The sequence below is a fragment of the Microcaecilia unicolor genome, chromosome 6, assembly GCF_901765095.1.
Source record: "Microcaecilia unicolor chromosome 6, aMicUni1.1, whole genome shotgun sequence".
In the NCBI taxonomy this organism is placed as follows: Eukaryota; Metazoa; Chordata; class Amphibia; order Gymnophiona; family Siphonopidae; genus Microcaecilia; species Microcaecilia unicolor.
Window position 1 is genome coordinate 261,980,165 of NC_044036.1, and position 14,240 is coordinate 261,994,404.

General features: G+C 42.2%; 1 protein-coding gene across 2 annotated transcripts in view; it reads right to left on the reverse strand.

Moving 5' to 3' along the window:
* Window positions 1–14,240, reverse strand: part of PTGS1 (prostaglandin-endoperoxide synthase 1) — a 150,275-nt gene that overhangs the window by 8,568 nt on the left and 127,467 nt on the right. Inside the window, exons 10-11 of one of the 2 annotated variants that reach the window (XM_030207296.1) lie at window positions 2,934–3,081; window positions 285–939 (exon numbers count right to left, since the gene is read on the reverse strand). In XM_030207296.1, the coding sequence (XP_030063156.1) occupies window positions 581–939; window positions 2,934–3,081 (507 nt within the window). In that variant the 3' untranslated portion in view covers window positions 285–580. Of the gene's footprint in view, window positions 1–284; window positions 940–2,933; window positions 3,082–14,240 lie in introns of those variants that run through there. The other variant, XM_030207297.1, reaches the window with a different exon arrangement.

Consider the following 14,240-nt stretch of genomic DNA (forward strand, 5'->3'; position numbering starts at 1 on the left):
TGCAGCCACTGCTGCAAAAAAAAAAAAAAGTTAAACATCCCAGACCTCTTCCAATTCTTCATAGCCCTTTTTATCATAGTGATCTCTCTTCCCAGGGCAAGAAGGATCCAGGTCACTCCTACCCCAGGTAGAAAGATCACTATGATAACAACAACTGAGGAGAATGGGGTGGGGCTTGGAAAGGGTTTAGAGAGTGGAGTTGCAGCAAGGTTTGGCTTAAATATTTAAAACAAAGCAAACAAAAATAAATGTAATTCTGTCCTTTCTTTCTCCACTTTGCTTGAAAAACTAATTGAAAGGAGGACATTTTGTTACAATTGCCTGCTTTGTTTCACACACAAGCACATCCCTAATATACATTCTTGTGAATATCTGCATTTGGAACAGACCTAAAGATGCAAGCCAAGTCAGGGAGCAAATCAAGCTTAGCCAATCATGTCTCAAGTTTATTCAAAACCATCTGTGACCTCATCAGGTTATCTGGATGCTCTGCACACACCTCCGGATGAGTGGAATTCAGATTTAAATAGAATTGGTGCACATATCTCTAATAAAAATGATTTGATTCTTAATATTAAAACTAGAGCTCTGTAGATGGCTTTGTTCGATGATGCCCATTTTCTTTATTAAAGTCCGGGACATGGAATGCAACATTTGGGGGGCACTTTTTCACATTAAGACACACGAGTTTCTGAAGGGACGCTGTGTTAACTATATCAAAACCAGTTTTTCCACCAAATGTACTTGGCTTCCAGTATTCAGGTGAGCAAATAGGATTTCCCAGGAGTCCTTTAAGGGAAAATGGTGCTCCCATTTCTACTATGCTTTCTCCAAAAATGCCGTTGGGTTGTGCTTTTTCAATCATCACAGCAGGATAGAATTCCATTGCCTCAAAATCTCCATACAGCTCCTCCAGTTCTGCTGCAATCTCCTTCTCTCCTGTACAAAGAGACAGTGGCTCACATTACAGTTTTAATAGTCATGGTACATTTGCATAACACATATAGGGGCCCTTTTACTAAGCCATGTAAGCGTCTACGTGCGCCCAATGTGGGCCAAAATGGAGTTACCGCCTAGCTACCACATGACTCTTGTGGTAATTTCATTTTTGGATGCGTGTATCGGACGTGCGCCAAGTGGCATTTGACGCGCGTAGGTCATTACCACCTGCTTACCGCGTGAGACTTTACTGCTAGGTCAATGGCTGGTGGTAAGGTCTCAGACCCAAAATGACCACTCGGCAATTTTCATTTTGCCGCATGTCCATTTTTGGCAAAAATTTTTAAAAGGCATTTTTTTTACAGATGCACTGAAAAATGATTCTGCACGCACCCAAAACACGCATTTACATTACGTCAGGCCATTTTTCAGTGTGCCTTTGTAAATCCCTTGCTCACACTAGTAATTGTTAGCTCTCGGGCATGCTTGGAACCCTGCTCTTGTTATTCAATAGTAGTGAAGTTTGTGTATTGTATTATTACTAGGTATGCTATTACTAATTGTATAGTACTTTTTCAAATGTTTATTGTTAGTCACATTGAACCTAAACTTGTTTGGGATAATGCTGGATATAAATGTCATAAATAAATAAAATTATGAGCATAACTCTCAAAGTTAGGAGTATAAATTCTTTGAATATCAGCCCATTGTAAGAATCAAGGGAAAGAGCTGGCCAAAGAATGGAATGGAAGCCTTCAGATCTTGTGGAATGGAAGCCACAAGATCTTTCAATAGTAGTGATTGTCCAAGCTTTATATAACTCCACTTTCCCTTGGACCTAAATATATTCTCTACATGGCATATCTAAATCCATCTGGGCAAAAATGTCCACAAAATGCTATCCAATAGTACAGCCATGGAGTGGCATTTTCAAAAGGACCTCCAAGTCAGAAAAGAGACATCTAGCTCATAGTATCCAAAATGGACATCCATCTCACATGTTTTTCCAACAGGAAATACATCAAAATTTTCTGTTCAAAAATATGTGAGATGGACATCCATGTGCTGAGAACGTCCAGTATGAACAGCTGTTTTACAATTGGGAACGTCCAACATATGGACAGCAAAAAAAGCAGAAACAAGGACATCTGTCTGGCAGTATTCTTAGAAGAACGGCCACAGAGACTTCCCTGCAGAGCAGAGAGGCAGTCTTATGGTTAGTACTGTGCACTTTAAATCAAGGACCTTGGTTCAAATCCTACTTTAACTCTTCTTTTGTATTTGTTAGCCCGCCGAGAACAGAAAAATGCATAGTGCAACTGAATGTACACAACGTCAATAGCCTTCAGGCTTGCAGGTAGCTTATATATTTAGGAGTAGTAGTTGTTTTCTTTTTTCTGTTTCTGGAGGGCTCACAATTTAAAAAAAAATAGTTAAAGTGGAATTTGAACCTGGGTCCCTTGGTTTAAAGTCCACTGCACTAACCACTAGGTTACTCTTCAGACTTTCTTCTGGCCTTGCTAAGAATGCCCATAATACCTGAAGCTGTAATAGAGTTTGGCATCCCCTTTCAGTTTCACTTTCAGGGGAGAGGGAGAGGGACAGTGGGGAATCAAGGAGGTGTCATGACTTAATCCTTCCAGTGGTCAGCTGCTCAATCAGAGCACCGTTTTGTACCTTGGACGTGACTGAAACAGGTCTAACTTAAGACATTCTTCTTTTTACATTAGCTGTTTCAAGCACATGGACATACATTTGAGATGTTCATATGCTTCGAAAATGTGTGTGTGTGTGTGTGTGTGTGTGTGTGTGTGTGTGTGTGTGTGTGTGTGTGTGTGTGTGTGTGTGTGTGTAAAGGTGGTACCCTATCAATGCTGGTGGTAGAAATTATAGGATCATTAGCACTGTTTTCTGGTATCTATACCCTGCATCCAAAACTGCCATCACTGGTACCAAAGTTATAAAACTTTAAAATAAGACTGTAAAATTCTTACCAGTTAGCTCCTGGAATGATTTGTAAGGCTTCAAACCAAACCTCTTCCTGTATTCATTGAAAGGCTGCAGTCGAAGCTGCCTGGATTCTTCAATGACTCCAACAGCTACTTTTAAATTATAGGAATGTATGTTCTTTACGCCACCAATCTTTAAAAGAAATTTACCAAAATAAATGTTATTCTATGCACAATCATCTACTATTAACAATTCAGCCTATGGGTAGTTCATAGTCATTAAATGTATATGTGAACTAGGTCCATATTGAGCCGCAGTGGTCAGCATTCATTTTATAGGCCAGCTGTGGTGATTAGGTTATACCCAGATATTTAGCAACAATATCTGGTTATTTGCTGGTGCTATATATCTGGATATAATGGGTAGGGTAGAAGTCCCCCAGATAATGGCGATATTCAGCATTTTTAACTGGATAACTAGTCAGATAACTTTGGGTAGCTTTCTTGCTGTCCAAAATTATCCTATTAGTTTTGCAGATAACTCCCATCGCTCTCCAGGCACCATCATAACAAAACACTGACACATTAGATTACATACCTCAGTTTGAACTGAATAACAGTGAAAAAGTTTCCAACATCAATTACAATTAAAAGAGATCAATATTTTTTGTACAATTACAAATTACAATATATGTCTCTCCTTGATAAAATCTAACATGTTATAGTCCTATTATTGTGGGCTGAATAAAATATAAATTTGCTGTATCGGATTTACACTTTCAGCCACAAAGCATAAACAAGTATAAGACAGTGATCTGGTTCTAATTACAGATTTCTTTCAGTTGAGAAAGTCATTTAGGTGCCCTTTTACTAAGCTGCGTGTCTATGCGCGCCCAATGTGTGAAAAAAGGAATTACCACATGGTTACCGCATGGCCCTTGCGGTAATTTCATTTTTGGCGTGCATCCAATATGTACGCTCAAAAAATATTTTTTATTTTCTAGCACGCATCAGCTACGCACGCCAAGTGGCATTTGGCATGCATAGGTCATTACCGCCCAGTTACCAGGTGAGACTTTAGCACTAGGTCAACGGCTGGCGATAAGGTCTCAGACCCAAAATGGACACACAACAATTTTCATTTTGCCACACGTCCATTTTTGGCAAAAATTTAAAAAGGTCTTTTTTACAGGCGTGCTGAAAAATGGATTGGCGCATGCCCAAATCCTGCACCGCTACTATAAGCTATTTTACCACTTAATGAAGCATGCCTTCAAGTACTTTTAATGTCCCTAAAATCTCTACAGGCCATGGCATTATCTGGGTAATGCTCCTGAAAAATCCTAGTATAGCCTAGTCAGCACCTGCTACCTGGATAAGCAGCTTTGAATATCAGGCTTTATATTATAAGACTTGGATGGTCTTCATCTAGCAACCCAAGGTTTTGCTGGTAAAGCACCTTCTTACTCATTTATAATTTCATACATTTAGATAGCCTTCCAGAAATATTTTCCATCTCTTTCTGTTTCTTCTGCCTCAACTCTGCTGCCAGACTATTGGACCAGAAGGATTCAGCACTGATTAGAAGCACGTCTAGTTTCCAGCTGTCAAAAAAGATTTTCTGGACTTAAGAACATAAGAATAGCTATACTGGTCAGAACAATAGTCCATCTACCCCAATATTCTGCTTCCAGCAGTGGCCAATTCAGATCACAAGTACCTGGCAGAAAACAAAAGAGCAGCAATATTCCATGCTTGCCCCATGTCTATCACAATAGTGGACTATGGACTTGTCCTCCAGGAACTTGTCCAAATCTTTTTTAAACCCAAATACATTAATCACTGTTACCACATCCTCCAGCAACGAATTCCAGAGCTCAACTATTCTTTGCATAAAAAAATATTTCCTCCTATATATTTTAGAAGTATTTCCATCTAATTTCATTCTCTCCTGGTTTTTGTACTTTTTGTACTTTTTGAAAGAATTAAAAATTGATTCACTTGTACCCGTTCTACTCCACTCAGGATTTTGTAGGCCTGAAGCATATCTCCCCTCAGCCATCTCTTTTCCAAGCTGAAGAGCCCTAACCTCTTTAGCTTTTCCTCATATGGGGGGAGTTCCATCCCTTTTATCATTTTATCATTTGTCTCTTCTTTGAACCTTTTCTAATTCTGCTATATCTTTTTTGAGATACGGTGACCAGAATTGAATGCAATACTCAAGGTAAGGTTGCATTATGGTGCAATATAGAGGCATTATAGTATTCTTGGTCTTATTTTACACTAGTAAAAAAGGCCCGTTTCTGACACAAATGAAACGGGCGCTAGCAAGGTTTTCCTCAGATTGTGTATGTTTGAGAGAGTGTATGTGAGAGTGACTGTGTGTGAGAGAGAGTGAATATGTGAGTGTGTCTGTGAGAGAGACAGTGTGTGTGTGTGTGTGAATGAGAGTGTGTGCGTGAGAATGAGAGTGTGTGCAAGTGCGTATGCGAGACACAGTGTGAGAAAGAGTGTGTTTCACACAGATACAGTGTGTGCGAGAGAGAGAGTGTGTGTGAGACACATACTCTGTGAGACTGAGTGTATGAGACCAAGAGAGTGTGTGAGTGACTGTGTGACACATAGAGAGTGAATGTGATACAGTGTGAGACATAGAGTGTGTGAGAGTGAGAGAGAGAAAGACATTGACTGTGAGAGAGAGAGAGTGTGTGTGTGACAGAGATAACTCTTCCCCCCCCCCCCTCTGGTGTCAGGCCCCCCCTCCCTCCCTCCCTCCCTCCCTCTCTCTTGTTTCAGGCCCCCCTTCTCTCTCTCTGGTGTCTGAGTGTTACTGTGCAGGACACTGAGCTCTGGCTGTGCTTCAATGAACTGACCAATCCTATGTAATAGAATGCACCTCCAACATTCTGAAGCCGAGAAACCTTGTGTGGTTGGTCACTTCTGCTTGTGACGAACCCGGAAGTACGTGATGTCAATTCAGGAGATGTGGGTTTCACCACCATTCATTTAGAACGTTGGGAGTTGTGGAGGCTTCATAGAATGTTGGAGGTGCGTTTTATATAGAGAGATTCCTTTCCTAATAATTCCTAGCATCCTGTTTGCTTTTTTGGCTGCCGCCACACACTGGGCAGAAGATTTCATTGTATTGTCTACAATGACACATAGATCTTTTTCTTGAGTGCTGACTCCTAAGGCGGACCCCAACATCAGGTAACTATGATTCATATTATTCTTCCCAATGTGCATCACTTTACATTTTTCTATATCAAATTTCATTTGCCATTTCAGGGGCATAGCCAGACTTCGGCAGGAGGGGGCCAGAGCCCAAGGTGAGGGGGCACATTCCCCCCCCCCGCGCCACCATTTTTGACCCCCCCCCCTGCCGACGCCATCTTTGACCCCTCCCCCGGCTTCACCAACCCTCCCCCATCGCCATCGCCGTTGAGTACCTGTGCTGGCGGGGGTCCCCAATCCCCGCCAGCCGAAGTTCTGTGTCTTCACTGAAGACTCTTCAGCCTGTCTCTGGGTCGGCGCGTTGCTGCAGACTGCTGCAGCAGCTGATCTGATTCTGCAAGCGGGAAGCCGATTCTCTTTGCGTGGTATGAATCGTCCTGATGTCGGACGTCAGGACGATTCATACCACGCAGAGAATCGGCTTCCTGCTTGCAGAATCAGATCAGCTGCTGCAGGCTACAGCAACGCGCTGGCCCAGAGATGAGCTGAAGACACAGAACTTCGGCTGGTGCGGATTGGGGACCCCCGCTAGCACAGGTACTCGACGGCGATGGCGAAGGCGACGGGGGAGGGTTGGCGATGTCGGGGGAGGGGTCCAGGGCCAAATCTGTGGGGGCCCAGGCCCCCTAGACCCCACGTAGCTAAGCCACTGATTTTGATAACCAGTCTTCCAGTTTCCTAAGGTCTTCCTGAAAATTTTCACAATCCACATGCATTCTAACTACTCTGAATAGTTTTGTGTCATCTGCAAATTTAATCACCTCATTCGTCGTTTCCATTTTCAGATCATTAATAAATATTTTAAATAGCACCGGTCCTAGTAATGATCCTTGGGGCACTCCATTATTCAACCTCCTCCACTGAGAGTATTGGCCATTTAACCTGCAATAACATATACAATCCACATACGTTTTGACAACTTTGAACAGTTTGTGTCATCTGCGAATTTAATCACCTCACTTGTGGTTCTGTTTTCCAGATCATTTATAAATATGTTAAACAGCACCGGTCCCAATACAGATACCTGTGGAACTCCACTATTCACCCTCCTCTATTGAGAAAAATGGCCATTTAACCCTACTCTGTTTTCTATCCAATAACCAATTCCTAATCCACAGAAAGACATTGCCTCCTATCCCGTGACTTTTAATTTTCTCAGAAGTCTTTCATGAGGAACTTTGTCAAAAGCTTTCTGAACATCTAGATAAGTATTAAATATATGGGGTTTTTTTTGTTTGTTTTTGTCCCTCTAGTTAGTTTCTTGTGTGTCAGTCCTCTATGTACTTGTATAGTGAAATCAGATAACTTAGCTATTTCTTCCAGCTCTCTTGTATTTGTTCGGGTCTTCACCTTTCTTTTATCGTTGGGTACCTTATTTGTGATGACAACAGGAACCAGGTCCGGGGTACCTACTATGCTGAACTTTAAGAACTAAAAAAAGCCTAAACCCCAACTAATTCAATTATTAACGTAATCTTATTAGATAACTCTAGAATTATTTCCCTATCTAGCTTTCCCCAGTAAAAAAAAATGTATAATTGTTTAACCCTATTCTATCCCTCCCACAAATAATTTTAAAAAGGATTTTAAATGTCTCAGTATAATTTTCTTACATTAACAGAACTACTGAGATAGTTAAACAAATTCAGAGATTTTTAAAATCTCTCAAATCAGAACAGCTCACAGCTATTCTAAATCCACTGTATTTTAAAGTCAATTTGATTACTTTTTCTTTTCAAAGTAATTTATTCTGAGGTTCTGCAAAAGTTTTCCAATTAATAGTGTCTCACAGAACCCACTTTAGAATGACAGAATTAAATGTGCACAGCAGATGACACATTATTCATAAATACTCAGTGTGACAAATTATTAGCTGAACAAGCCCAGCTTATCAAACTATGAATAATATTGTTTGATAAATTAAATTATTTTATTATTAAAACAGCCCCTTTACCATACAGCTCTCAACCACAACTCTAAAAGCCTTAAAAGACGCGGGAGGCTTTTAAAATTAATTAATTAATTAAAGTCACACTCTCAACACACCAACAGTTCTTAAAAATCACTTAATCCATTTTAAAACAGACTTTTCCTCACAGCTGACCAGAGACCATCAACACAGGTCTATTCAGCATCAAATCTGTCTCCCAACTGCCTAAACACACAGTTTAGAACCTTTATGTTTATTCACACCTTCGAAGAAATGAAGCAAATTGGGGAAGCAAGACTTCCCTTGGCTGAACCCATGCTGACTGTGTCCCATTAAACTATGTTTGTCTATCAGGCTTATTTTTGAAAGAGAAGGATGCCCATCTTTCGACACAAATCGGAAGATGGGCGTCCTTCTCACAAGATCGCCCAAATCGGTATATTTGAAAGCCAATGTTGGATGTCCCCAACTGCTTTCCGTTGCAGGGATGGCCAAAGTTCACAGGTGCATGTCGGAGGCGTAGCGAAGGCGAGACTTGGGTGTGCCTAACAAATGGACATCCTTGACCCATAATGGAAAAAAGGGCATCCCTGACGAGCACTTGGACGACTTTACCTGGTTCTGTTTTCCTTTTGACCAAGGCACAAAAATTGGTCAAACTGACCAGATGACCACTGGAGAGAATCGGGGATGACCTCCCCTTACTCCCCCAGTGGTCACTAACCCCTGCCCACCCTCAAAAATATTTTTTCCAGCCTCTATGACAACCTCAAATGTCATACTCAGGTCCATCACAGTAGTATGCAGGTCCCTGGAGCAGTTTTAGTGGGAGCAGTGCACTTCAGGCAGGCAGATCCAGGCCCATCCCCCCTACCTGTTACACTTGTGGTGGGAAATGTGAGCCCTCCAAAACCCACCACAAACCCACTGTACCCACATGTAGGTGCTCCCTTCACCTGTAAGAGCTATGGTAGTGGTGTACAGCTGTGGGTAGTGGTTTTGGGGGGGGGGGGGGCTCAACACTCAAGGTAAGGGAGCTATGCACCTGGGAGCAATTTCTGAAGTCCACTTCAGTGCGCCCTTGGGTGCCCGGTTGGTGTCTTGGCATGTCAGGGGGACCAGTGCACTACAAATGCTGGCTCCTCCCACGACCAAAGGGCTTGCATTTGGTTGTTTCTGAGATGGGTGTCCTTGGTTTCCATTATCGCCAAAAATCAGAAATGACCAAGTCTAGGGACGACCATCTCTAAGGATGACCTAAATTTCAAGATTTGGGCGTCCCCGACCGTATTATCGAAATGAAAGATGAATGTGATCTAAGAATGTGACATTTTTGGCATGTGTCATACGGCATTCTTGGCAATATGCCAATGCATGGAAATCAGCTTTTTCAATAGCAGGACCACAAATTTGGAATAGAGGTCACCTGAGACTATGTAGTAGTAGGGTTCAATTTGTTAAATTATTGAAAACTTACCTATTTGAGCACGCATGAAATTGATATTATTTGCTGATCAGCTGGGTTTCTGTATTATTTTATCTATGTACATATTTGTTTTATTTTATTTGTGTATGTTGATTTTGTTACCGGCCTAGTTTTAGGCAGGTTATAAATTTTTAAATAAATAAAGAATAAGACAGGTTACAGGAGGAGGGGGAAATATATAGCACAACTTAGGTAGAGATGAAAAATAACCAGGACACAAGAGAATATTAAATATTGGGAGGAAAACAAGCCAGATGCCCAAGGAGAAGTTACCAAGTTGAGGATTAATAATAAGTTTATGTAGCTAGCCAGTTTTGAATGTCACATTGAATTGCATGACGAGAGGCTCCCATCTGGAGCTCAACTGGAAGAAGATTCCATAAATCACAGGCTGCCCCTTGTAAATGAAATTGCAATTTTGAGCCACCACTCCTGCCACCAGGAATTCAGGCAGAAGATTCCTGTGCAGCTTGACAAGAACGCAGTTACACCCCTAAATACGTTTGAAATCTGTCCTCCAGATATAGTCATACAAACGAAAAAAAACATTTCCAAACTTTTCTCATGCTACTGCAAGGAAATTTAAAAAAAAGAAAGAAAACATTTATGGGAGAGCAAGTTAAATATTTAATGTCTTGCTGTAAAGTGCTCCTGTTGGAGACTGTATTAATAGCCTAGGATTTCCTCTGTTTACAGAAGAGGCTACCTAACAGATTAAGCAGCACTTAAACCTGTTTATCATTTCAGGAATTGTACAAATATCTACTCTTTACATGCTCTTCCTTCTCTTTCAATTGCTCCCTTACTGTAAGGCTGCCAACTGAATCCAAATTCACAGGACAGGGTTAATCCAGTCCTGGGTTTACCTCCAATATAACTTCCTGTTTGAAAGGAGGTGGGGTGAGTCTGGAGGAAGCAGCCGCAGCCACAGTGTAGAGTGTCACAGTCGCACGCAGTTTTGCTGTATAATTAGTACTGCAACTGCCAGAGATGGCAAGAGGAGGGAGACAAGGAAAAGTGCTATAGTTCAGGGAGCGGCTTACAAGGGAGAGAGAAAGGCAATATTGCAGGCGAGGAACATAGCGACAGCTATGATGCCGGGGCCACAGTGCCGCCGCTAGGAGCACAAAGCCCTGTGCAGTCACCCCTGTCATCCCTGCCTTAGACTGGCCCTGTTCCCATTGACTGGATCCTACCACAGTCTGTACTGGAAGGGGGATGGATCATTGGAGATCTATAGAGGGCTATAATCTAAAACATATCCTGACACTTAACCATCCTTCTGGCTTCAAAGCAGGTAATGTACAAATTAGCAGAATCCTGAAAAAATTCAGAGTCAGCAATCTTCACCTCCTGAGTCCTGAGACCATTTGCCAGGGTCCCCCTAAACCTTTAGCCCTAGGCATGTACCTAATTTGTCTATGCCTTTATCCGGCTCTATGCATGATAAATTAGGACAGTATTAGGCCTGGAAGAAGGAGGCAGTTGGTCATCCTATGCTCAGTCATCATATTCAAGATGACCCAGTTCTTTTTTGCCCCCATTGCCATTTATTGTAAGAACCTACACAATTTACTTCAGCCATTTTGGTCTTTATCTTCTAATATCTCTTAACCAGAATATTCAGCCATCAGCAGTGTTTTTCTAGGTGTTGACTTCCATCAGCTAAAACAGACCTGGGCAGTGTTCAGGCAATGGCATTGAATATCTGGATCTGTGGTGGCAGGCACCCAGAAGTTATACAGGTATGGCCAGTATTCAGTACTATACCTGTGTACCTACCTGGACAGTTAGGAACTCCATCTTGTCTGGATACTAAGTATCACTGGTGACCACATAACTCCTTTCTCTGCTCATGAACCATTCCAGTGCTAATAGTCTGAAGTAGTGACAGGTGATGTCTACATACAGCAGGATTTAATCAACACAAGCTTATGATCTGCTCTTACTAGGAATTCCTAGTTCATGGGAAACATTTGCAGTCCAATCACAACAGGGACTCTACAGGGATAATCACCAGTCTCCAATCCCTATTATAAACAGGGTTCAGCAAATTACCCTTTATCTGTCAGCAAAGGGTAGACCATCTAGAGGAAGAGGTTTCCATAGGGGAGCATATTTTTATTCATAAACATTGGGTTCCTTTTTGGCTTTAAGTTCTCTAAAAAAAACAAAACTGGTTCTCAAATCCATATCTGCAAACAGATGGGAATTTAAAGTTTCTATTTTCCCCTCACTGTCTTCTCCACATAGCACAGAGACAAGAGCAGAAAGCCCAGAGAAGGGGAAAGTGAGTTGAGCCATTCGCGTAGCAGGCAAAATGGCAATTACACATTTGCCGCCACCACCCTTAGTGCCTCCAGTGACCACCCTTTTTCTCTGCCCCCTGGACTTCGCCTCTGGTTGTCTGTCTCCCACTCCCTTTACCTTTCTCTCTACTACCTCTCCCTTACTAACCTTAACCTAACTTCCTTAGACCTACCTTCTCTCCCATGACCTCCTTCCCCGTTCATGCCCGGCCACCACCGCTTGTGCTTCTGACCGCTTATACAGCTGGGTCATTGTCCTTTTCCATTACTGTCTTTAACACTAACCGCTTTCTTTTTCAAAATACAAAATCTGTCTTGTATTGAAATGAAAAGAGGCTGATTTAAATATGTTTAAATCAGGTTAGCTGTAAACTGTAGTATAGACACATGTTTTTTAAACCATTGTGCAGTCCTGACTGTAATGCTCGCAAGACCTATGGCACCACTAAGAGACAGATACAGTGGTGGAAATAAGTATTTGATCCCTTGCTGATTTTGTAAGTTTGCCCACTGACAAAGACATGAGCAGCCCATAATTGAAGGGTAGGTTATTGGTAACAGTGAGAGATAGCACATCACAAATTAAATCCGGAAAATCACATTGTGGAAAGTATATGAATTTATTTGCATTCTGCAGAGGGAAATAAGTATTTAATCCCTCTGGCAAACAAGACCTAATACTTGGTGGCAAAACCCTTGTTGGCAAGCACAGCGGTCAGACGTCTTCTGTAGTTGATGATGAGGTTTGCACACATGTCAGGAGGAATTTTGGTCCACTCCTCTTTGCAGATCATCTCTAAATCATTAAGAGTTCTGGGCTGTCGCTTGGCAACTCGCAGCTTCAGCTCCCTCCATAAGTTTTCAATGGGATTAAGGTCTGGTGACTGGCTAGGCCACTCCATGACCCTAATGTGCTTCTTCCTGAGCCACTCCTTTGTTGCCTTGGCTGTATGTTTTGGGTCATTGTCGTGCTGGAAGACCCAGCCACGACCCATTTTTAAGGCCCTGGCAGAGGGAAGGAGGTTGTCACTCAGAATTGTACGGTACATGGCCCCATCCATTCTCCCATTGATGCGGTGAAGTAGTCCTGTGCCCTTAGCAGAGAAACACCCCCAAAACATAACATTTCCACCTCCATGCTTGACAGTGGGGACGGTGTTCTTTGGGTCATAGGCAGCATTTCTCTTCCTCCAAACACGGCGAGTTGAGTTCATGCCAAAGAGCTCAATTTTTGTCTCATCTGACCACAGCACCTTCTCCCAATCACTCTCGGCATCATCCAGGTGTTCACTGGCAAACTTCAGACGGGCCGTCACATGTGCCTTCCGGAGCAGGGGGACCTTGCGGGCACTGCAGGATTGCAATCCGTTATGTTGTAATGTGTTACCAATGGTTTTCGTGGTGACAGTGGTCCCAGCTGCCTTGAGATCATTGACAAGTTCCCCCCTTGTAGTTGTAGGCTGATTTCTAACCTTCCTCATGATCAAGGATACCCCACGAGGTGAGATTTTGCGTGGAGCCCCAGATCTTTGTCGATTGACAGTCATTTTGTACTTCTTCCATTTTCTTACTATGGCACCAACAGTTGTCTCCTTCTCGCCCAGCGTCTTACTGATGGTTTTGTAGCCCATTCCAGCCTTGTGCAGGTGTATGATCTTGTCCCTGACATCCTTAGACAGCTCCTTGCTCTTGGCCATTTTGTAGAGGTTAGAGTCTGACTGATTCACTGAGTCTGTGGACAGGTGTCTTTCATACAGGTGACCATTGCCGACAGCTGTCTGTCATGCAGGTAACGAGTTGATTTGGAGCATCTACCTGGTCTGTAGGGGCCAGATCTCTTACTGGTTGGTGGGGGATCAAATACTTATTTCCCTCTGCAGAATGCAAATAAATTCATATACTTTCCACAATGTGATTTTCCGGATTTAATTTGTGATGTGCTATCTCTCACTGTTACCAATAACCTACCCTTCAATTATGGGCTGCTCATGTCTTTGTCAGTGGGCAAACTTACAAAATCAGCAAGGGATCAAATACTTATTTCCACCACTGTAGGTGGATAACACCCTGAAAAGGCAGCGTTCCATAATTCCAGCCACTGTGCAGAGGTCAGAAATAAAATGGTACTTATATAATCATAAATAGTAGGAAAGTCCTAAACAAACAGAATAAATCTCCCAGGAATGGAAAATCTTAAGTGTATCTCCCAAAATAAATTGTTTAGAATTGTACTGTGTAGATACTCAGTAAAGGTTATATTACACAGCTCCTGATTACAGTACCTTAGAGTTCTCTTGACCACAGAATAATCCAGGAGACCTTCATAGTTTACATTTTGGAACAATAAGTCCAAAATGTAAGTTTCTGGCAGTACTTGATATCTTTTTAGTGGC